At 40.8% G+C, this 23,348-nt stretch overlaps 1 protein-coding gene across 7 annotated transcripts in view; it reads right to left on the minus strand.

The window, feature by feature from the left end:
* Nucleotides 1-23,348, minus strand: part of STOX2 (storkhead box 2) — a 233,793-nt gene that overhangs the window by 35,310 nt on the left and 175,135 nt on the right. The window contains exon 1 of one of the 7 annotated variants that reach the window (XM_021938967.2): nucleotides 15-4,107. The exons of 5 other annotated variants lie outside the window; for them this stretch is intronic. In XM_021938967.2, coding sequence (XP_021794659.2) covers nucleotides 15-45 — 31 coding nt within the window. In that variant the 5' untranslated portion in view covers nucleotides 46-4,107. Of the gene's footprint in view, nucleotides 1-14; nucleotides 4,108-23,348 lie in introns of those variants that run through there. One more of the 7 variants, XM_009207942.4, reaches the window with a different exon arrangement.

Consider the following 23,348-nt stretch of genomic DNA (forward strand, 5'->3'; position numbering starts at 1 on the left):
AAAAGGGCACATACCTCCAGATGCTTGAAGAGAGAACACACACATTAAAATTGATCTGGCGTCATATACTCACCAGTCCGTAATCAGAGACCTGCCACATTTTCCTATTTTTGTGTTAAGGCTGGCTTTGCATTGTGACGAAGGACGCATCTCCCTTCTGTGTGTAACAGGCGGTTCTACTGCACACTGTATCAAAGTTCAGCTGCAGTGAGCTATTTGTTATAAATTCCAGTTGCCGTGCAAGTCTTTGCAAGCCTGGGTCTCTTTATTCCCGACACACAGCCGTCAGGCTCGCGGTCCGGGCAGCGGCGGAGCTCGCCCAGCACCAGCCAGCGCGGCTTCTGCCGCTGCGAGGAGGGCGGCGTTGGGAATGAGGTCACTATGTCAGGAACTCGCTCTCAGCAGGAGCCTCTCCTGCGCTTACAACACAACTCCAATCGCACCGAGAAGTAGGATTCATGGGATTTGGGGGGTGGCTGTGTCCTCCGTCTTTTCTTAAAAATGCCTACCGCTAAGATCAGCAAGGTGAAAATGAACCATGTATCTGCATAAAAATGTCGTTTTCATTGCACTATGGGTGCCACGCTCACCTGTGGACATGCATTTACACACCGACACACACACACAGGGGAACTTATGCCAGCAGAGAAAACATTTAGTCTTTATTTAGAGTGCGAGAAGCAACACGTAAACATCTCAGGAGGAAAACGGGGGCGGCACTTGAGAGAGAGGACAGAATGGAAGGAGTGGAGCAGCCACATAAAAGCCAGAGAAAAATGGAGTCAGAGAGGCTAAGGAAACGAATCCCACGGCAGTGGAAGTGCTACTGCCAAACTCTCCCAAACGCAGTAACATCAAAACAGGCACATCTTGCTGCCTCCACTCAGGATCCAGGTAACCAAAAAATTATCCCATTCTCAGAAGCCCATAGAGGTGTGTGGCAGATGACTGTGCAGCAAATTCTCCCACATCCTCATGAATCCAGCAGGTCAGCTACCAGGGGCACAAAATGTAGGGTGCCAGCAAAGACGGGAAATGCACTGAAGCTCTTGGTGAGGCACCCTGAAACTCAGAGTTACAGGGGTTCCCATGTGGGTCTCCAGGCTAAAATCCTGGAAGCATCCTATTCTCTCCTGACTCCGGTGATTCAGCCTGTCCTCCAAAACCTACACCCACAGAGCTCAGGCTCTGGCAAAGGCCCCGCTGCGAGTTGAGTCCAAATCAGCGTCTCTTCTCACCCCGGCACAGTGACACCCATTCTGTCCTTGGTAGGCTACAAAATGTGTAACCCTCTTGTGCGCCATCACCCATCTGACAGCTACAAACACTAACCGGGTCCCCGTGCCCAGATCAGCTCTTTTCTAGTTGCCTAGAGTCTGGGACACTTGGCAGGCACGCAGACTATATATTCATCTACTGATCCACTGAGATGCTTGCTTTGAATGTTATTAAATAAAACGTCTTCCATGCCCTCAACCGCCTGACGCTTTTCACATCCTCTGCCCTCCTGGGGTCCCGCCTTTGCTCTGGTCTGGTGTATCCATTTCCCTCTGATGACGTGGCATCCTCCTGCTGAGTTCTCCCTGTGGCACTATGTCCTTCCTGTCCCGGACTATATGTCACCCTGTGACCCCCTTGAGAACGTGTTCCACACCAACTGCTACTGCTGCACTCTTTAACAGCCTCATCAATTTTACCTTGTATGCTTGATCAGAAGCATATAAGGACATAATAGGCCATATATAGATGAAAACATACATGTTTAGATATTAGAAATTATGACTACATTTTTATTATATGTTCTCATCCCTTTTCTTCAAGTCTTTGTTTTTTTTTTTTCTTTCTCCACTTATTTAACCAAATACGGTCTTGATTTTCCTTTCTAGTGTATGATTTTCTCTCCTCTTTGATAAGCCAGGAGCTTCTCATCCATGCCACAGACAGAGCCTAGGGCCCAGCACCAGGGCCTCCAACCAAAGTCACTCACCTTTTGTCAAACTTCTTTAAGTGTGGCTGTGTTGCTGTTTATAAATCCACCCAAACTCACGCAATCCAGCCTACTCCTATGGGGCTTGGTCTGATCACTGTGAGGTCAGACAGCGTGCCTAATAAGCACACGCACTTTAAGAATGCGATGATGGACGCACAGAACAAATGTATTACAAAATTCAGATCTAAATAGACACATCTGTAGTCCTAGCAATGTAAGAGCCTCCTGGGAAGCCCTGGGTCACTGCACCACTTCCTGACAGTTAAAGACACAAGTTTCTTCTATAATCTACGAAAGGTTAAATATGTGGAGAAAGAAAAAAAATCCAAATACTCGAAGAAAAGGGATGAGAATGTACAAATAAAAATGTAGTCATAATTTCTAATATCCAAGCATGCATGTTTTCATCTATATGTGGGCCTAGTATGTCTGTATTTAGAAACTCACATAATCTTCAGAAGGACTCTGGAAGTTAAGTACTGGGGTGATCCCCACCTAAAGAGGGGAACTGTTTTCCTGAAGCTCGTAGAGCTGGTAAACGGCAGAGACAGGATTTGAACCCAAGGCAGCTGGCTCTCGAGTCTGTTCTTTCAGCCACTGAAAGTCAATTTTACCTTTTACCCTTTTATGTATGCTGTTCTACAGACTTTCTACATCATCTTCAACAACCATTGCTGTTGAAAGTCTGTTCTTTCAACAACACGTGCTACCTCTTGATTATTAGAATAAAAAAAGCCACTGTAAACAAAAAATGTTAAAACCTATATCGTAATTTTTAAATTTAAACTGAAGCCAATCTGCTTACTTGGCACATGGACCAATGAGGTAAGTTCACAGGTGGGGTCTCCCGTAGGAATTGCCTCTGCTGGGATCTATGACCCCTGACGACTACCCCCCAGCAGACTTTTATTGAAGGACCATGGGAAAAAGTATACATGGTCAGGCAAAACCACCACAAGCTCATCTTGCTGCCCTACTGAGAGTACGATGGGTTTCATAATGGGCACCATTGGCCTCCACCAAGAAAGAAAGACAAGAAAGGTCTGCTGATGCTTTAGATCTTGGTGTCTGATGGCAAGATGAGCTCAAGAATCACACGCAGCCATCATTAGCAGTGCTCCTCCTTGCCCCGTGCCTCTTGCATCTTTGAGTAACAGCTTCGGTGTTACAGTAAAGATTTACAAACATCACACAGAGGACCGCAGAGGTGATTTGCTCAGTTGATGAGGTGTGGGAAGAGGTTGTGCTTGGCACTTGCCTGCATCCTTGGCAGTAGATTAAATAGTAGCGCCACATAGTGACACACGGAGGATCTTAATAAATGCTTGATGACTAATGGTCTCACATGCTCTTAGAGCTGCTCCACTTGAAAAAGCAGAGAGCAATACATATCATTAAATCAATTAAAAATATTTATCAGGTGACTAATTGCGAAGTCCTACGGTCAGTTTGGGAATTTAAATCTTTAAGGTCTTGTACATATGCAGTATAGGAACCTTGGTGCACACTCTCTCATGGACAAATGACATGGTGTCTGCCCTCAAGAAGCTTAAGATATACTTGAGGAGGTAAGATACTCACATATAAAAACTGCAAAAATACAAGGCAGTGTATTTCAAAGGGGAGGAACAAGTAACCAGTGCCCCCAAGAATTCTGAAGAAAAGAACCAGGGTCAAAACAGTCAGCAATGGCTTCCAGGGAAAGGCAAACTTGTTCTAGAATCTGGACAGGTGAAAGAAAAGAGAAAGCGCAGCCCATATGTCATAACATAAGCTCCGTGAGCAGGGATGTTTTTTGCATGTTTTGCGTTTGCAGATATATCCCTGCAAGTGCCTAGCCAGCAGCAGACCCTAAATCTATGCTGAAGGAAGGAGAGGATTGACCTGCAGACAGGAAGCACGGACAAGGTGTGGAGGTGTGGATGCAGGGGAGGTGGGGTTCAGAAGGCAGGCGGGCCTGCCTGGGGCTGAGGGTTCATTACTGGGAAGCAGAGGAAGAGGAGGTAAGAGAGGTGGTCCAAGGTCAGATTCAGAAGGTGGCACACGGTGGCTCCTGCCTGTAATCCCAGCACTTTGGGAGGCAGGAAGATCACTTGAGGGCAGGAGTTCAAGGCTGCAGTGAGCTATGATTGCACCACTGCACTTCAGGCCTGGGAAAGACAGCAAGATCCTGTCTCTAAAAATTAATTAATCAAAAAAAATTTAAAGAACAGTCTTTAATGGATAGGAAAATGGCCCATTTTATATTTGCAATGAATTTCACTTGGCATTTGCTAGATGGCCCTTAGTAAGTCTCCTCCCAAAGAAGCATGACACCTCCATTCTCCAAAAACATTTGTAAGTTCATGGCGGCTCCCAGGAGGGAAGCGATGCTGACAATATGGTCAGACGCGGCTTCCCCCAGGGACTTCTCGGCCTCCTATCACAACTCAGAAGTCTGTGGTGTCAAGATTCTCTCCCCTTTTCAAGACTGCACCAATCGGGGAGAAAACAATCCTAGTCTGTGACAATATTCCACTAAACCTCCTTTTGAGTCAAAACACACTTATAAAATACAGCACGTGAGATCCTAGCGTATGGCTGAGGTCAGAGTAACGATGAATGGGTACCACTCCTATATTCATTGTTCAACATCAGCATCTGTGTCATTCAAGGCAAAGAGGGAAAGAGGACCAGGAGAATAAAGAAAGATGGTTATTTCTGATATGAGAAAAGCACCATCAAGGAAGCATGGAGGGAACTGAGAGGTGCTTCAGGAAGGAAGAGGCACTGAGGCGGCCCCGCAGGATGGGTGAGGAAAGGGGTGAGAAGAGGAAAGATGAGAGTGGCTTTCCAGGCAGCAAGGCAGTATGAACAGAGATGATGTGGTTAGACAGTCTAAGATGTTTTGGAGAGTGGCTGGTGGTAGATTCAGCATGGCTGGGTTGAAGGGATTCTATGAAGGAGATTGGTAGCAACGAGGCCAAAGAGTCAGTCAGGCAGGGATAGAGATAACATTAAATACATGGAGAATGGCATTAAAGGTTTCTACAAGGGCGATGTTCCTCATGCTGAATGTTTAGGTTATGCAGGCAACAGGGTACAGGATTCATGCAAAGGAAAAGATAATTCATTACTGAGGCAAGGTAAAAGCCTACTGTGAGAGAGTGGACAAGATGGAGAGTGCTCAACCAGGACACGGAGAGAAGCAGAGAGAGGTGCTTATAAAAATTATAGATAACTTCCCTGTTTCACAAAAGTACTATCTGACATTTCCAACATGAAATCCTGGAATTCTATCAGAAATGCATTTCTAGGAGTTTTACAACGCACCTAACACTACCTCCTCAGCATCTATCGAAAAGACTATCTGTGCTCTAGCAGTAGCCTGACATTTGGAATAGTGCCCAGGGTAGAATATTAGCGCAAACTGAGAAATAAAGGGAAGAGGAGAAATTCTCTAAACAAAAACCCCTGGGCACCAATAACAGATTAGACTTTCTTAGTTGCATAAAATTGATTTAAAAAAAAAAGACACAAATTAAAAACTCAACAAAAGCAGTTTGGAAAACAGAAAGTTCCTACATTTTCAGGGCCTTTATAGCCCAGGATTGACTACGTTTAAGTGCATATTTGTAATGGTGGAAGAAACCATTTCAATTAAATTGGGTAAGATTTCCTTGCACTATATATGCAAGAAAACTAAATATTTAAAAAAATACACTTGGTGTTCTTACAAGTATTAGGGAGCATCACTATGAACATGAAGTGAAGAACATTGCTATTCTGTTACTTAAATTCTCAAAAGTCTTTGGATCAGTCAATTCTTATAGGATTGAGAACACTGAATGAGGGCAGGTGAGAGCTGGAGGAGACACGGAAAGACATCTAGTACATCATCACTTGATCGAATATAATCCTAGAGCCCAAAGTGGGAAGGTGACTTGCCCAGGTTGCAAAGATTTACTGGCAAAACCAGAACTAGCACTGAGGTCCCCTGATTCTCAGTGCTGGTGTCCCTCCGTTACTCCACAACACCTCCTTGTAAAATATAGTAAAAGAAAAGTCAACTCTAAGGCTTTTCCAGATGCACTTTGTGTTGTGTTGTGTTGTGTTGTGTTTGAGACGGAGTCTCGCTCTGTTGCCCAGGCTGGGGTGCAGTGGCGCAATCTTAGCTCACTGCAACCTCTCTACCTCCTGGGTTCAAGTGATTCTCCTGCCTCAGCCTCCCAAAGTGCTGGGATTACAGACGTGAGCCACTGCGCCCGGCCCCAGGTGCACTTTGGATAAAAAATTATACATTAAGTGTGCACAAATATCCAATGTTTTCCATACCACATTATGGTATAAACTATTTTTCTGCCCTAAATTTGTCTAATCAATATCCAAAGAAGACACGTAAGGAAAAGATGAAAGTAAAATGAGGGAAAACTGAGGAGCTTATGATTTTTCAGTTAAAAAGCCAGACTCTAAATTGCTGTTTTAACATTAAACAATAAGAAAATGATGAGACAGCACAGAAAAATGAAATGTTGCCCTTCTCCATTACAATTTGATTACATAGCATTTGGATTTATGGTCTATTTCTTTCCAACCTACTGGGTTAAAACACGCCTGAGTGTATCTCAGACGTTTCTATCTAGTATCTGTATTTACACTGCAGAGGATAATGGTGGAGGCCCACAGAAGCCCCCAATATGCAGAGGAAGAACAGTTAGATTCTACTGTGAAGACGCCCTGAAATTCACACAGTATATGCATTCTACTCTGATAGACCCCTGATTGTCCTAATAACAAAAGTTTAAAACTTTGTTTACAATGAACACCATTCAATATTACTTTCCAAAATGTACAAATGAACTGACCCCTTAGGGAGACCATCCACATTTATCTGGAGGTTGTATAAACCTGCCAGAGTATGGCCCCAATCCCTTGGGACAAATATGCCCCCAATTTGAGAAACAACAACTACATCTAAAAATACGCCCTAAAAATGGCATTTTCCAATTAGTTTTCAAAACTATCATCAGTATTTCTGTTGCTTTAAACATACACCACCAATGAGTCCTAGAGCTCTTTTAGCTGGAATTAGTTAGAAGGTCAAAGAGCTGAGAAACTGAGTTACTTTGTCACTGGGTTATTTAATTAGAACTAAGTTATCCTCTCTGTGGGTTGCATTCCTTCTCTGCAAGATGGAATCAGGAAAGAAATATGAAGGTTGCAAAGACTGCCATATTTTTGCAAAGCAGACATAGCAACAGAATCAACCTCTGACCTCAAGGTGCTTCCAATTAAGTGAGGAATGAAAAGTAAACATACATGAAAAGAAAGTATCACAATACTTCTAAAAAAAAAACTATGAATAAGAGGGGAAAAAAATCACTGCAAACTAAGTCCAGACGGAGTGTAAAGTAAAGAAATACCGGCCAAACAGTCTCATCACAAAGCTGAACTTGGCATGACCAGGTTGAATTTGTACTTCTCACAGTCCCCAGTGGAACCAGCTGGAAGGGGCAAGCCACAATGGAACACCAGTTCAGGGGGGTTTGCAGGGGCCTTCCCAGGGCTGCTTTCCTGACGCCTCCGCATCCGGGGACAGGCTCCTAATGTCCACCTCTGTCCCTACTGACAAGGATGACAACAGGATCCGGACTGTTGTGTTCACCTGGTGAAAGTGTAGTTACTTTCAGCACCCAAAAACAACCCAATATTCGCTGGCTTAAAAATAAACGTTATTTGGGCTTTGGTCTCCCCTATACCTTTCGTATCACAATCACAAACTTCTACACTCCCACTAACATCTTTAACGTACATTAGCCTCATCCTCAGTATCACCTCCCTATATCACCTCATGGAAGTTGGATCATGCATTTTTGTTTATAAAGCTAGAAAATGTCATAAAATCCTGATGTCAAAAAGTAAAAACTCGTCATAATTTATCTCTCTGAATGAATAAAAATAACATAATTTGTTTTCTAAGATCACAGTGATTATACAGTCATCAATATTTGTGCTGTCAAATCGAGTAGCTACTAGGTGTGTGTGGCTCTTTAATTATAAGTTAACTTAAATTAAATAAAATTAAAATATTAGTTCCTCAGGAATAACACTGGCCAAACATTCTCATCACAAAGGTGAACTCGGCATGACCAGGTCTAAAATATTAGTTCCCGAGGAACTAACATAAGACCTGAAATATAAGACCTAACAATACATTTAGAATCTGGATTTTTAACTAAAAAATCATAAGCTCTCAGTTTTTCTCCTATTACTTTCATCTTTTCCTTCCTTGTCTTCTTAGAACATTGATTATAAGAACTTAGGGCAGAAAAAGTTTATGTCACAGTGTGGTATCGAACTTTCTGAGGAACTCATATTTAATTTTATTTAAATTAACTGAAAATTAGGAACTAATATTGTTAGCTCCTAATAATATTTAAAATAATAATAAAATATTATTACAAGTGCTCAATAGCTACATGTAACTAGTATTTACGATGCTGGACGGAGCAGATAGACAACATTTTCATCATCTCAGAAAGTTATGCTGGACAGTACTGATCTGGTTAATCAATAGGCAATCAGAAGAATATCGGTGATACGGTTTGGATCGGTGTCCCTGCACAAATCTCATGTCAAATTGTAATTAATTCCCAATGTTGGAGGTGGGGCCTGGTGGGAGGTGACTGGAGCATAGGCGCGGAGTTCTCATGAATGAGTTAACACCATCTCCTCGGTACTGTTCTTGTGATAGTGTGTGAGTGAGTTATTGTGAGATCTGGTTGTTTAACAGTGTGTAGCACCTACCCCCTGCACCCCCAACCTTTTTGTTTCTCCTGCTCTGGCCATGGAGACACGGCGACATGCTGGTTCCCCCTTCGCCTTCTGCCATGACTGTAAGTTCCCTGAGGCCTCACCAGAACCAGATCCTGCCGTGCTTCCTCTACAGCCTGCAGAGTCACAAGCCAATTAAATCTCTCTTCTTTATAAATTACCCAGTCTCAGGTATTTCTTTATAGCAATGCGAGAACAGAATAATAAAATTGGGTACCATTCACTTTTGCCAAGAAAATTCATATTTTTAATATAATTTTAAAAATTAACATATACAAAATTGAGGCCTCTTTTGATGTACAAATTCTGTAAGTTTTAACACACGTGTAGATTTGCCTCCTTGCCATTGCTCAGGATAGAATCAGATATGGAATTGCTCTATCACCCCAAAGAACTCCTTCGTGTTGTGCCTTACACACTTCCAATCCCTGGAAACCACCGTTATATTATTTTTCCTTATCATTTTGCCATTTCTAGAGTGTCACATAAATGGAATCATATAGCAGGTAACTTTTGGAGACTGGCTTCTTTCACTGAGCCTAATGTTAAAATGTATCCACACTGTTGCATGTACTAGAAATGGGATTGCTGGATCATATGGTAAGGATATGTTTAACTTCATCAGAAACTACTGAAGTAGGATTGCTTTGGCTATTCAGGCTCTTTTTTAGTTCCTGGAGGCATCACATTACCTGACTTCAAATTATACTACAAGGCTATAGTAACCAAAATAGCATGGTACTAGTACAAAAATAGACACATAAATCAATGGAACAGAATAGAGAACCAAGGAATAAAGCCATATAACTACAACCAACTAATCTTTGACAACATTGACAAAAATATACAACACTGGGGAAAGGACACCCTATTCAGTCAATGGTGCTGGGAAAATTGGAAAGCCAATATGTAGAAGAATAGAACTGGACTCCTATCTCACTCCATATACAAAAATTAAATCAAGATGAATTAAAGATTTAAATATAAGACCTGAAACTATTAAAATCCTAGAAGAAAACCTAGGAAAAACTCTCCTGGACATTGGTCAAAGCAAAGAATTTATGACTAAGTCCTCAAAAGGAAATGCAACAAAAAACAAAAACAGACCAATGGGACTTAACTAAACTAAAAAGCTTTTGCACAGCAAAAGAAATAATCAACAGGGTAAACAGACATCCTACACAATGGGAGAAAATATTTGCAAACTATGCATCCAATGGAGGGCTAACAGCCAGAACCTACAAGGAACTCAAATAACTCAACAAGAAAGAAACAAGTAACCCCATTAAAAAATGGACAAAGGACATGAACAGACATTTTTCAAAAAAACAGGCAAGAGACCAACAAACATATGAAAAACATCACTGATCAACAGATGTGAGGATGTGGTGAAAAGGAAATGCTTATACACTGTCTGTGGGAATGTAAATTAGTACAACCTCTATGGAAAAGAGTATGGCAATTTCTCAAAGAACTAAATATAGAACTACCTTTGATCCAGCAATCCCACTACTGGGTGTCTACCCAAAGGAAAAGAAATTATTTTACCAAAAAGACACCTGCACTTGGATGTTTACTGCAGCAGTACTCGTGAGAGGAAAGATATGGAATCAACCTAAGTGTTCATTAACAGATAACTGGACTAAAAATGTGATACACACACACACACACCCCCCACACAAACACACACACCACACACACACACACACCACACACACACACACACCCCCACACACACACGAAATGGAATGCTACTCAGCCATAAAAAAGAATTAAATCATGTCTTTTGCAGCAACATGGATAGAACTGGAGGCCATTATCCTAAGTGAACTTACTCAGAAAGTCAAAAACTGTACTTACAGTACAGTTGTAAGTGGGAGCTAAACAACAAGTGCATAGGGACATGTGGAGTGGAACAACAGACATTAAAGACTCTGAAAGGTAGGAAGGTAGGAGGGGAGTGAGGGATCAAATATTACCTGTTATACTGCCTATTGGATACAATGTACACTGTTTGGGTGACGGTTACACTAAAAGCCCAGACTTTACCACTACACAATATATCCATTTAATATAACTACATTACTATCCCCAAATCTATAAAAATAAAAATAAATTTTAAGAAACTACTGAACTATTTTCCAGACTGGCTATACAATCTTGCATCTAGCTGGCAATGCCATTCTAGGAACTTTTTCTGTAAGTTTCTTGGGATTATCTATATGGTCAATCAAGTTGTTTGTAAATAGGCAGTTTTATTGCAGCTTGTAGGCCTTTCATTTCTTTTTCTTACCTTATTCCAATGGATAAAAACTTCAGTATTGTGTTCAACACGAATGGTAAATGTGAACATCCTTGCCCTGTTTCCAGTCTTAAAGGGAGGGTATTAGGTCTTTCACCATCAAGCATGATGTTAGCTACAGGTTTCTTTTTCTTCAACTTTTATTTTAGATACGGGGGTATATGTGCAAGTTTGTTACATGAGTATATTGTATGATGCTGAGGTTTGGGGTATGAGTGATCCCGTCATGCAAGTAGTGAGCATAGTACTCCATAGGTAGTTTTCAATCCATGTCTTCTTCCCTCCCTCCCCATCTAGTAGTCTGCAGTGTCTATTGTTATCATAGCTGCAGATTTTTGTAGACGTTCTTTATCAGGTCAAGGAAGTTTCCTTTTAATCTTACATAGATTGTTGAGAGTTTTTATCATGAATGTATGTTGAATTTTGTCAACTGCTTTTTCTGAATCTGTTAATATTATCAAGTGATTTTTTTCTTCCTTGGTATGTTAATATGGTACATTACATTGACCTTTTTTTTTTTTTTTGAGACATAGTCTCGCTCAACTGCCCAGGCTGGAGTGCAGTGGCACAACCTAGGCTTGCTACAACCTCCACTTCCCGAGTTCAAACAATTCTCCTGCCTCAGCCTCCTGTGTAGCTGGCACTACAGGCGCGTGCCACCACGCTAAGCTAACTTTTGTATTTTTTAGTAGAGATGGAGTTTCACCATGTTGGCCAGGATGTTCTTGATCTCCTGACCTCGTGATCTGCCTGCTTCGGCCTCGCAAAGTGCTGGGATTACAGGTGTGAGCCACTGTGCCCAGCCCTACATTGACTGATTTTCAAATGCTGAATTAGTCTTACATTCCAAGGCTAAATCCACTTGGTCATGATTTGTTATTCTTTTTATATATTGCCTAATTCAATGTACTAATATTAATATTTCATGAAGGATTTCTGCATCTATGTTCCTAAGAGACATTGGTCTGTAGTTTTCTTTCACTGCACTAACTTTGTTTGGTTTGGTAACCAGGATAATGCTGGCTTCACAAAACAAGTTGGGAAGTGTTGCCTCCTCTTTGATTTTTTGAAAAAGATCTTATAGAATTGATGCCATTTCTTCCATAAAGGTTTGGTAGAGAATTCTACCAGCGAAACCATTAGGTTTTGATTTTTGAGCTTTTGGTAAAGATTTAATTATAAATTGAATGTATTGAGATATAAAGGGGTATTTTGGGGTGAGTTTTGGTAACCTCTTCTTTCTAGGATTTGGTCCATTTCATCTATATTGTTGAATTTATGTGCACAGAGCTGTTGATGGTATTTACTTATTATATTTTTGTGGGGACTATAGTGATATGCCCTCTTTCATGCCTTACATTGGTAATTTATGTCATATTTCCTTGTCAATCTGGATAGAGGTTTATCAGCTCTCGATATACTTAAAAAACCAGATTTTTAATTTTATTGGTTTTCTCCACTATTGTTGTTTTCAAATTCATTGATATCTACTCTTATCTTTATAAAATTTCCTTCTTTCTGCTTGCTTTAGACTTGTTTTGCTCTTCTTTTTCTAGTTTCTTTAGGTGGAAGCTTACATTGCTCACTGCAGTTCTTTTTTTCTTTTCTAATATGAGGGTTTAATCCTCCATATTTCCCTCTAAGTCCTGCTTTAGCCACTTCATATGAATTATGATAATATTGCATTTTCAATTTTGTTCACTTCAAAATATTTTCTGCTTTCTCTGGGACTTTGATTCACAGATCACTTAAGTATGTTGTTTAATTTCCTAGTATTTAGAGATTTATCAATTATCTTTCTTTTGTTGATTTCTAGTCAAATCTCCTTACGGTAAGATAACTACTTTTGATTATTTCAATTCTTTTAATAATTTTTAGGTTTGTTTTATGTCTCTGGCTATCATCTATTTTTGTGAATGCTCTCTGAGGATTTTAAAGGGATGTATATTCTGCTATTTGAGGGAGGAACACTTTATAAATGTCAATTAGCAAGTCTGATGGTATTGTTCAATTTTTCCACATCCTTACTGCTATTCGATCTACTTGTTCTTGCAATTATTGGGGGAGCTGTGTTGAAGCCCCTAACTATAATTGTCCATTTTCCCTTTCAGTTCTATTCTGTTCCATGTACTTTGAAACTTTGTTATTAGGTACATACACTTTTTTAATGCTTTCTATGTCATCATGGTGAACTTATCCATTTTTCTTTATGTAATGTTCTTCTTTATCTCTGGTAATTTTTCTTGCTCTACATTCTACTATTTCTGATATTAATATGGCCCCTCCAGCTTCCTTATGATTACTGTATATCTCTTTACTTTTTACTTTTAAGACATTCATTATATTTAAAATGTATTATCTGTAGATAGCATATCCTATGGTCATTAAAAAAAAATCCATTCTGACAATCTCTGTCATTTAATTTGTATGTTTAGACCATTTATATTTAATGTAATTATTTATACATTGGAATTTAAGTCTACCCTTTATTATTTATTTTAGGTTTTTTCCCTCATTTTGTTCCTGTTTTTCCTTTCCTACTTTTATTTGAATTATTTGAATATTTTCAGTGCTCTATTTTTATTTATCTATTGAGTTTTTACTATATTCCTTTGTATGGTGTCTTTAGCTATTGCTCTACACATTTCAATATATATATACTTACCTTTTCACAGTCTACTTAGAATTAATATTTTACTACTTCAAGTGGTAAATCTTACCACCATTTTAGTCCCTTTAACCTCTTCTCTTTACGTTACAATTGTCGTATGTGTTACATCTATATACAATGAAACTCTACCCATGCTATAATATTTGCTTTCCATTATTATACTTTTATTTATTTATTTATTTTGAGATGGAGTTTCATGCTATAATATTTGCTTTCCATTATTATACTTTTATTTATTTATTTATTTTGAGATGGAGTTTCACTCTGTCGCCAGGCTGGAGTGCAGTGGCACGATCTCAGCTCACTGCCACCTCTGCCTCCCGGGTTCAACCAATTCTCTTGCATCAGTCTCCTGAATAGCTGGGCCTACAGGCGCATACCACCGTGTCCAGCTAATTTTTGTATTTTTAGTAGAGACGGGGTTTCCCCATGTTGGCCAGGATGGTCTTGATCTCTTCACCTCATGATCTGCCCACCTCAGCCTCCCAAAGTGCTGGCATTACAGGCATGAGCCACCGTACCCGGCCTATTATACATATTTTAAAGAAGTGAAGAGAATAATTATATTTACTCAGATATTACTACTGTTGCTTTTCTTTTTCTCTTGGTGTTTCAAGTTTTCCTCTAGTATAATTTTCTGTCTATCAGCATTTCTTTTAGAGCAAGTCTTCTGGCAGTGAATTATTGCTTTCTTTTATTTGAGAATATCTTTTTTTTTAACCTTTGTATATAAAGAATATGTTCCCTGGTTATTTTAAAAATAGTATTCCACTTTATTTTGGCCTTTGTGGTTTCTAACGGAAAATCTTCAGTCATTCAACTTGTTCTATTATATGTTATGTATCATTGGTATGTCTAAACATACCAATTAAATCTGCAGTAATTCAACTTGTTCTATTATATGTCATGTAGCAGTTTTCCCTATTTGCTTTCAATATTTTTCTCTCTTTAGTTTTTAACAGTTTATGATGTGTCAGGGTATGCATTTCTTTGATTTTAGCCTGTTTAGGTTTGTTCAGCTTCTTAAATTTAAAAGCTTACGTCTTTGACCAAATTTAGTTGCCACCCATTATTTCTTCAAATCACACCCTTTTAGGAACCTTGATTACACAAATGTTGGACATTTTTGGTATGGTCTCACACATCCCTGAAGCTCTGTTTACTTTTTTTTTCATTCTTTTTTTCTCTGTTGTTGAGATTGAATAATTTCTATTGATTTATCTTCAAGTCCACTGCCTCTTCTCTATTATCTTCATTCGGTTATTGAGCCCACCCATGAATTTTTATTTTTGATTATTATGTATTTCAAATATATTCTAAAATTACCACTCGGTTCTGCATTATATAATCTATTCCTGCACTTCTGGGGCCATCATTAGAATAATTGATTTAAATCTTTGATAATTCCAACATCTGTGACACCTCAGTATTTGCAACCGTTAATTGTTCTTTCACATACAAATTGAGATTATCCTAGTTCTTCATATGCTGGCTAATTTTCAGTAATGTTGATTATTATATTATGAGAGTCCGAGTCTTTAAATACTAAGGACAATGTTGAATTTTTTTTTAAGCACGTGATCAACATTGTTAAGTTCAGGCTGCAATTTCCAAACTACCTTCTGTCAGCTGAATGTCACTTCAGTGCAGAAAGCCTTTGCAATGCTATTTGGATCTGTCTTACATGTATACCATGCAGTGGTCACCCTGGGACCTGTATGATCTAGTTCATATTTCAGCTCTCATAGCATTTGTAGTGCTGCTTAGAGTCAGATCCAAACATGCACAGCTCAGAAGCGAGTACAGGAGTACACACAATATTTTATGCAATAGCTCTCTTGATCCTCTCTGTGATCTCCCCAGTACCTTCCAGTACCCTAGGGCCCCTTTTCATGGTCCTTCTGCTAGAACGCTGGGGTTTAGTTGCCTTGCTCAGCCACATACTTCTAGCACAACTGCATTTCAGTGTGGTGTCAAATGGCAGGACAGAAAGGGAAGAAAAGCAATGGGAATTCGCCCCATGCTCTTAGGACCACGGTTCCCTTCATCAGAAAGAAGGATATCCTCCTCTCCCAGCATGCACAGTTTTGGATGTCTGCCCAGCCCTACGCTGCTGTGCAGAACTGGCTATGGGCTGGGAAGGGAGAGAATGAAGACGGTGGCTTCTTCCACTCACTCTGAAGTTAGCACTCCCCTTTCTTGCTTCTCAGGTCAGGAAGCAAGGGCTTCCCTTGAAGATCTTTCTGTCCATACCAGTGTGACCTACCGGATTTTGGGCTACCTCGGAGTCTATGTCAGGTGATACAGTTTAGTGGAACTTCAAATTCTGATCTCTTCCCCACCGTGCCTGCTGTGCCATGCATTCTGTCCATGGCCTCAGCTACATGCTGACTCTTGCTCAGAAGCAGAATCCATAACTACTTTTTATTCTTTGAAATAGCACTGTTAGCAGGAGAAGCAAATATGTTCACTTTGGACTTTGTTTTCCTTTTATAAAGACTTACTTTTATTTTAGGACTGTTGCCATTGAGTTTTTTTTAAGTTTTATTTTAGCCTCAGAAAATATCATTTCACTTCATCCACTCTCACATACCAGACACTTAGCCTTTTCCCACCTCTGTGATAATGGTGGACAGATATGGGTAACTCAAAGTTAGCTTCCTTTTTGTGGTTCTGGCCTCTTTGGCCAACTATATTCTTTAGAGTTACTAATGAGAAGCCAAACTGATTGACATGAGTGCCATCCTCTCTTTCCCCAAGTCCACCCTCTGGCCAGAGGTACTAATGAGCTTTGTCATCAGTGTTAGGTGGATCAGGAGACAGGAGGCACCCACATGGCCCACAGACCAGATCATTAGCGTCAAATGTAATTACTGAGTTCATTGTTTCCCTTTCTGACCCTCTCCTATCCACGTCACACACACAATAGTGATGGGTGCTTTCAAAAATTCACCTTAGCCCTGGCTGAGGGCACTACAACAGAGAAGAGAAACAGGTATGGCCTGAGACTTTGCCTCAATAATGTTCAGTCCTCCTACTTTTACTTCAAACTGTTGGTATTTGTGGTCCTTAGAAGAGTATCACTCAAGTTTGTATACTATATGAACATGATTGGCTTCTACACTCAACACAAAAGTTCTACCAAAAAACTCCTCAAACGTTACATCTTGACAGTTACACTACCATGCACAAATAACCTGACCCCAAACTTCTAATGGCCTTCTCACTGGGGGATATGACCCCAGCGGTTATACTAAAAAGAGCTCCAAGAAGGCAATGTTCATATCATATATATTAGTATGTCATAGTGAGGGCAGTTTACTGATAATAGGACAGCCTGTTGAACAGAAATATTGAGTATTTGGCAGGATGAATGGACAAGGTATATTTATAATTCTACTCAATTAGAGAGTGAAGTCTGAAAGTCAATATGTGCAGTATGAGCAGATTTGCAAGAAAAGGTTTATGGGTAATGGATAAACTTTCTTACTCAACCCAAACGAGGATTTTAATTTCTGGCTACTGGCAGCAGCACTTTGACGAGGGAGCCAGTGGGGACAGGGACGAAGGTAGCTCAGCCCAAAGTGCTCCATGGAGATGCCTCCTGCTGACAGCGGGAGCCACCCGAACATTCTCCTTGTGTGTATGTGGTGGCTGCTCTTCCTCCTGTGTGATTCCTTGTGACACTTAACAGTTCATCCAGGCAAGGGTCCAGTCGGGGGCAGTGATGTGGCCTGGGCCACAGAACGGGGCCCCAGGGGCTCCTCCTCAGTGAGTGGCAAACCGTGCAAACCGTGCTTCATCTGATTGGCACAGTGGCACTCCCTGAGGGGCACCCAACCCAACTGAGAAAACAATGCTCACCGTCCAGCTTGTGGCTGGGCCATCACTTAGACTGAATTATCAGCATGGACATGGCTGATAGACTTCAGAGAACGAAGGCTACCACAGATGTCAATGATACCACATTTGACACCACTGTTTGACTGAAGCCGTGAGAAATTGTAAAGCAAACAAAAGCTGATTTCTAACTCAACCTAGGAACAGAAAATTCAGTTGGAACTACACACACGTACATACACACAGACACATACACACACACACACACGTACATGTAGTTATAGACTGAGATTGAGAAACCTAGCAAGACAGTATAAAGCGTTTTCTCGTGTCTGGGCCAAGAGCAACGCAGCACAGTCTCTACGGAGAGGGGAATGGCTGATGGATCAGCTCCTTTATGCTTTGTTCAGATCTGTGGCCCTAAAGCAATAGTTTCCCCAACACAAGATATGTAAATTTAACACCTAAAACCTGCAACTATGGCCGGGTGTGGTGGCTCACACCTGGAATCTCAGCACTTTGGGAGATTGAGGTGAGAGGATCTCTTGAGTCCAGGAATTCAAGGCCAGCCCGAGCAACATAATGAGATCCCATCTCTACAGAAAACTTTTAAAAATGAGCCAGGCGTGGTGGTGCATGTCTGGAGTTGCAGCTACTCAGGAGGCTGAGGTGGAAGGATGACTTGAGCCCAGGAGTTGAAGGTTGCAGTCAGCTATGATTGCGCCAGTGCACTCCAGCTTGGGTGACACAGTAAGATCCTGTCTCAGAAAAAACCCTGCAACCCTGAAAATGGTAAGTTCAAAGTTAGCAGGTTATGAATAAGCAGAAATCTAGCGGGGTATGGTAGCTCACACCTATAATCTCAGGGCTTTGGGAAGCTGAGGTGGGAGGGTGGCTTGAGCCTGGGAGGTCAAGGCCAGCTTGGGCAACAAAGCAAACCCTGTTGCTGTATTTTAAAAAATAATTTTAAATACAAAACAGGCTAATTTTTAAAAGTGTTTCCAAATATGTGGCTGGGCAATTATTTAGATGGAATTATCAGCATGGACATTGCTGATAGACTTCAGAGAACGAAGGCTACCACAGATGTCAATGATACCGCATTTGACACCACTGTTTGAAGCCAAACATATTCTATATTTAGAATTAATTAATAATTAATTATTTAATAATTTAGAATTAATAATTCTATATTTAGAATTAATAGAAATTCATTCTAAATTTACAAAAGCTATCAATAAAAGTTGTCTGTAAGCTCTTTTATAATAAAAACCCATGGTGCATTTTCTTCCTTCCACATTTTACTTTTATCCCATCCCTGCTGGTAAGTCACTGCCGTAACAAGCTCTTACTGTCTGTTCACGAAACACGTACACTGATGAAGCAGACTACATTCTTAATCATCTGTTCAGATTAGCAGATTTTTCTGTTAACTTTCAAAAATCCACATGCCTGCCACATTCATATTTTGCAATAAAGGAGTCAATTCTCATAGGAACAGCAAAACTGGCCTCTTTAAAATTCCACACCTCATAAAAGGCTTGTTTTAAGAACAAACAATTGATGAAGAAAGACAGCATTCCCAATGTGATACCATATCCTATTACTTTACACTAGAATCTGAAATATTCTTGCCTATACAGCTTAAAGTCGTATGTATTTTTCAGGCAGTGCCAGGGCAAAAAAAAAAAAAAGGAAGTCATATGTACTTAATTATTGAAAGTCTTTAAAATATCCTTCTTGTGTTATACCATTTACTTTCTATCCTTTCTATCCACCCTCCCCTCCTCCCGCCAAACCCCTGCCACCCACTCCCCTGCAACCCAACCTACCCTCAGAAAAGAAAAAAACATCCCCTGGCAACAAAGATCCTTTTGATAACTTGGCTTGGGCCACAAAGTGGTCCGGAAAAAGGGTTGGTCTTTTCAGCCCTGCGTTTGTAGCAGCGAAGGTGGCAGGATTTCTGTCTCCCAAGCTGTCCTGGGCTGGTCACCTGGGAGCAGGTAGACAACAGCTGGACCAGTACTTTGTAATTCTGGCCAGATTCTGTAGGTCTGTGCTTGTGCTTGTGTGGACAATTATTTTAACAGTCTACAATGAAAATAAAGAAAGATAAGACCACAAAGAAAGTTTCTCATAAAGATAACTAAACTTGATCAAAAATTGTCTTTAATTATGCTCTTCTTCGTGTGTGTGTGTATGTAGATACATGTATGTGTGCATGTTAAATGTCTTCTTTTTTAATGCAGTAATGGTGATAAGAGATGACAGATTTTTTTTAAAAGCACTTGCTTGCCAGAACTAAAAGCTGGCGACCTATAGTGATCCACACAAATTTTATTGAAGTGTTCTTTGAACGTGAAGTCCAAAAGTGTGAGAACCCTTGGATTAGATTTCAGACAGATGGGAGGGAAAAGGGCACAGGGATTTATCATCCTAACACACATCCTGAGGCCATTCCCCAACTCCATTTGTGATGTTCAGAGTTTGGGAAGCAAAGTGCTACCCACCCTGATATCTTTTGCTTAATAAAAAGCATTAACACTTGCATCTGAACTCATGTCAGTTTCAGTTATTTTCTTAGTGTGTACCAATCCAGAGTTCAGCTGGATCCCCTCATGGGTTTTCCTTAAGTTTTGTCTTCCTCATTTTGTCTTATGCTCTGAAAAAAATAGTAGACTGTCATAATTCATTCCGCGAGCTTTGCATTCATAAACTGTTATTTTATGTTTCTCAGTTTTAATATTTTCATATTCTTGCGGCACTACATTTTTCACAACCCAAAGTTGATGATCTTTTTCATCCAATACAGGATTATCACTACTTCCCTTCCTACTATCACCATTTTCATGACATCCTACAATCCAACTATGTCTGATTGCAAGAAACTCAAAACAACCAGAGCATAGAGCATGCAACAAGTTATCTAAGTTAGGTACATCTCAGGTCCCAAACATCCAACTGTCAGGTGTGAGCACTACCCTTGGGTGGCCCGTGTATGCTGCCGTGCCTTCCTACCCTTCCTTCACTCTTCCTTAAAGACACCAAACACTATCATGTTCCCCTTTCTTCCTCTTGCACCACTCACTTTCTTGATAATAAACATTCTCACTTGTATGCACACCCCATCATCTTTAACCGCTTTCCTCTCACTTCTTTTTTTTTCTTTCTTGAGACGGAATTTCGCTCTTGTTGCCCAGGCTGGAGTGCAATGGCACCATCTCGGCTCACTGCAACCTCTGCCTCCTGGGTTCAGGCAATTCTCCTGCCTCACTCAGCCTCCGGAGCAGCTGGGATTACAGGCACACGCCATCACACCCGGCTAATTTTGTATTTTTAGTAGAGATGGGGTTTCTCCATGTTGGTCAGGCTGGTCTCGAACTCCCAACATCAGGTGATCCGCCTGCCTCAGCCTCCCAAAGTGCTGGGATTACAGGCTTGAGCCACTGTGCCCAGTCCCTCTCACTTCTAATGCCTACCCCTCCCACCTCCTACTAATAACAACTACACCTTACTGTCAATATGTACGAAGGGGCTTTCTACATGTCATGACACTTTGTTCTCATAAGAACCTTATGAAACAAATACTATTATCTCCATTTTATGAATGAAATCAGGGAGAGCTAGGTAACTTGCCCACGGTCACAGTTTTAATGACAAATTATATAATAGCTAAGACATTGATTGAGTTCTATCAAGGAAAAAAAAAAAGCAAAATTTGACAAAGTAAAGAACACTTTTCTGCTCCCAAAAATACTTAAAATATTAAGTCACACTTTCCACACAGGTCCTAGGTCATCCCTTCTAATTACAACCATTTAAGTGCTCATACTAAAGACGAGTGAAAACGACTTTAAATTGCACGCCTCCTCGTTGAGTGCTCAGTACCTCCTACTTCCCACAGTCACCTGCCGCATTTTGGTCTCATGAAGGTTACGGTGAATGTGTGGCGTGGCCTGAGTCATCGCCACCACTGGGAATGGCTCCTGGGGAGGCGCCACCGGAAGGGTGATTGTGATGAAATGGAAATTCAGTGGACTCAAGAGACCCATCTGTCCATCAAATGCAAAACTGACTTAGGGCACCATGGTTCTTTCCAGCTTTGGTTTTTTGGTTCCAAACGGTTGCCGTATCCATCTTTTTGGGAAACTAACTGTGTGTAAATTATTAAAACCAAGTCCAGATTCTAAATTCACATCTAGGGTCTGAGTTTCCTCTTCTTATAACTGTTTCCTCTGCTGGCCTCTAAAAGAGAGCTCTCGAAGGCTCCATCCTCACCCACCTCCTCTCTTCTCCCGCTACGTGGCCCACAGGGGCAGGCCCACCCCGTCTCAGGTGTAACCACTCTCAGCCATGCAGAGCTGAAGGGGTCAAAACTCCCTCCCTGGTCCCAAAACTCTCCCTGACTGCCTGACCCACCTGTCTTTCTCAATCTGTCTCTCCCTCCCTCCCTGCCACCTTCTCTCTTTACCTATCAGATGATTCCACCTAGATACCTCTGGTGCCTCAAACTCAACACACTCAAAACTGAACGTGTACTCTATCCCGTAAATCCTGCCCCTTCTTGTATCTCCTGGTTTGGACCGTAGCACCACCACCGGGGCAGCCGCGTGACACATGAGTGTGAGATACCTGTCCTTTCTTCCCTAACCACCCCCTTCCCTCATAACGGAAGCAGTCAACAGAGCCACTCTACTCACTGTCTGGATGTCTCTAAATCCATTTCTTCCTTTCGCTTTAGGTTTTCACCTGCACTACTGGAAACCACCCTCCTCACCCCTGCCACTGGTTTCCTCTGTCACCCTAAGCATAAGTCCCAGAATGAGCTTCCTGTCTAATGCTCCTCTCTTACTCCTTTTCCAATGATAAACTCCTAATGATCTCAATATGTTGATATCAATTGCATCCCTATTTTTGAGCTGATAAAACTAAGGACATAACATAAGGACAGATGATGAAATTGTCTAATCGTATCATAAAGATATTCTTCTAGAATAACTTATCAGAGTTGAAGAACAAACCATTTTATCTTATCCCTTCAGGAAAGATATCCCATTAAGGCAAACAGAATTTGGTCATTTTAGCAATTAAATGCAAGCAGGAGGCAAAGAATGCTAACATTTATCGCACACCTACTGCACGGCCAGTACTCCAAGTTAGACACTTCATATAGGTTCACAATTAATATAACCTGTGATGTGGGTGTAATCCTCATCTAAAGGATTAGCTAATTTGTTCTATGTCTCCCAGCAAGGAAATGGTACCTCCAGGATACAAATGTGGTTCCAATATCCCGAACCTACACACTTGTCACCATTCCACATGCCCTGTCACCAAGAAAATGCCGGACTTGCTGGTGCCATGAGTGGCTAAAAGATTCGTAAACACGGCATAACTGCTCTTATTTAAATTCAACCACAATATTTCCTTTTTATTCAAATTTCAGATTTCAAGACTATAAGATTTTTATGCTGATTGAAAGAAGAAACGGGTAAATACAAAAAGCACTATTTGGTGATAAGAAAATTCAACAGATAATATGTCTAAGATTTCATAAAACCCTTTCATTTCCTGTTTCTGAGGTCAAGGGTAACTTTTCATAACGTTCCAACATAAAAACTCACCAGTTTGGCTGGGTGCAGTGGCTCATGCCTGTAATCCCAGTATTTTGGGAGGCCAAGGTGGGAGAATCACCTAGGGTCGGGAGTTCAAGACCAGCCTGGTCAATATGG

This window comes from Papio anubis, chromosome 3, assembly GCF_008728515.1.
Source record: "Papio anubis isolate 15944 chromosome 3, Panubis1.0, whole genome shotgun sequence".
Classification (NCBI taxonomy): Eukaryota; Metazoa; Chordata; class Mammalia; order Primates; family Cercopithecidae; genus Papio; species Papio anubis.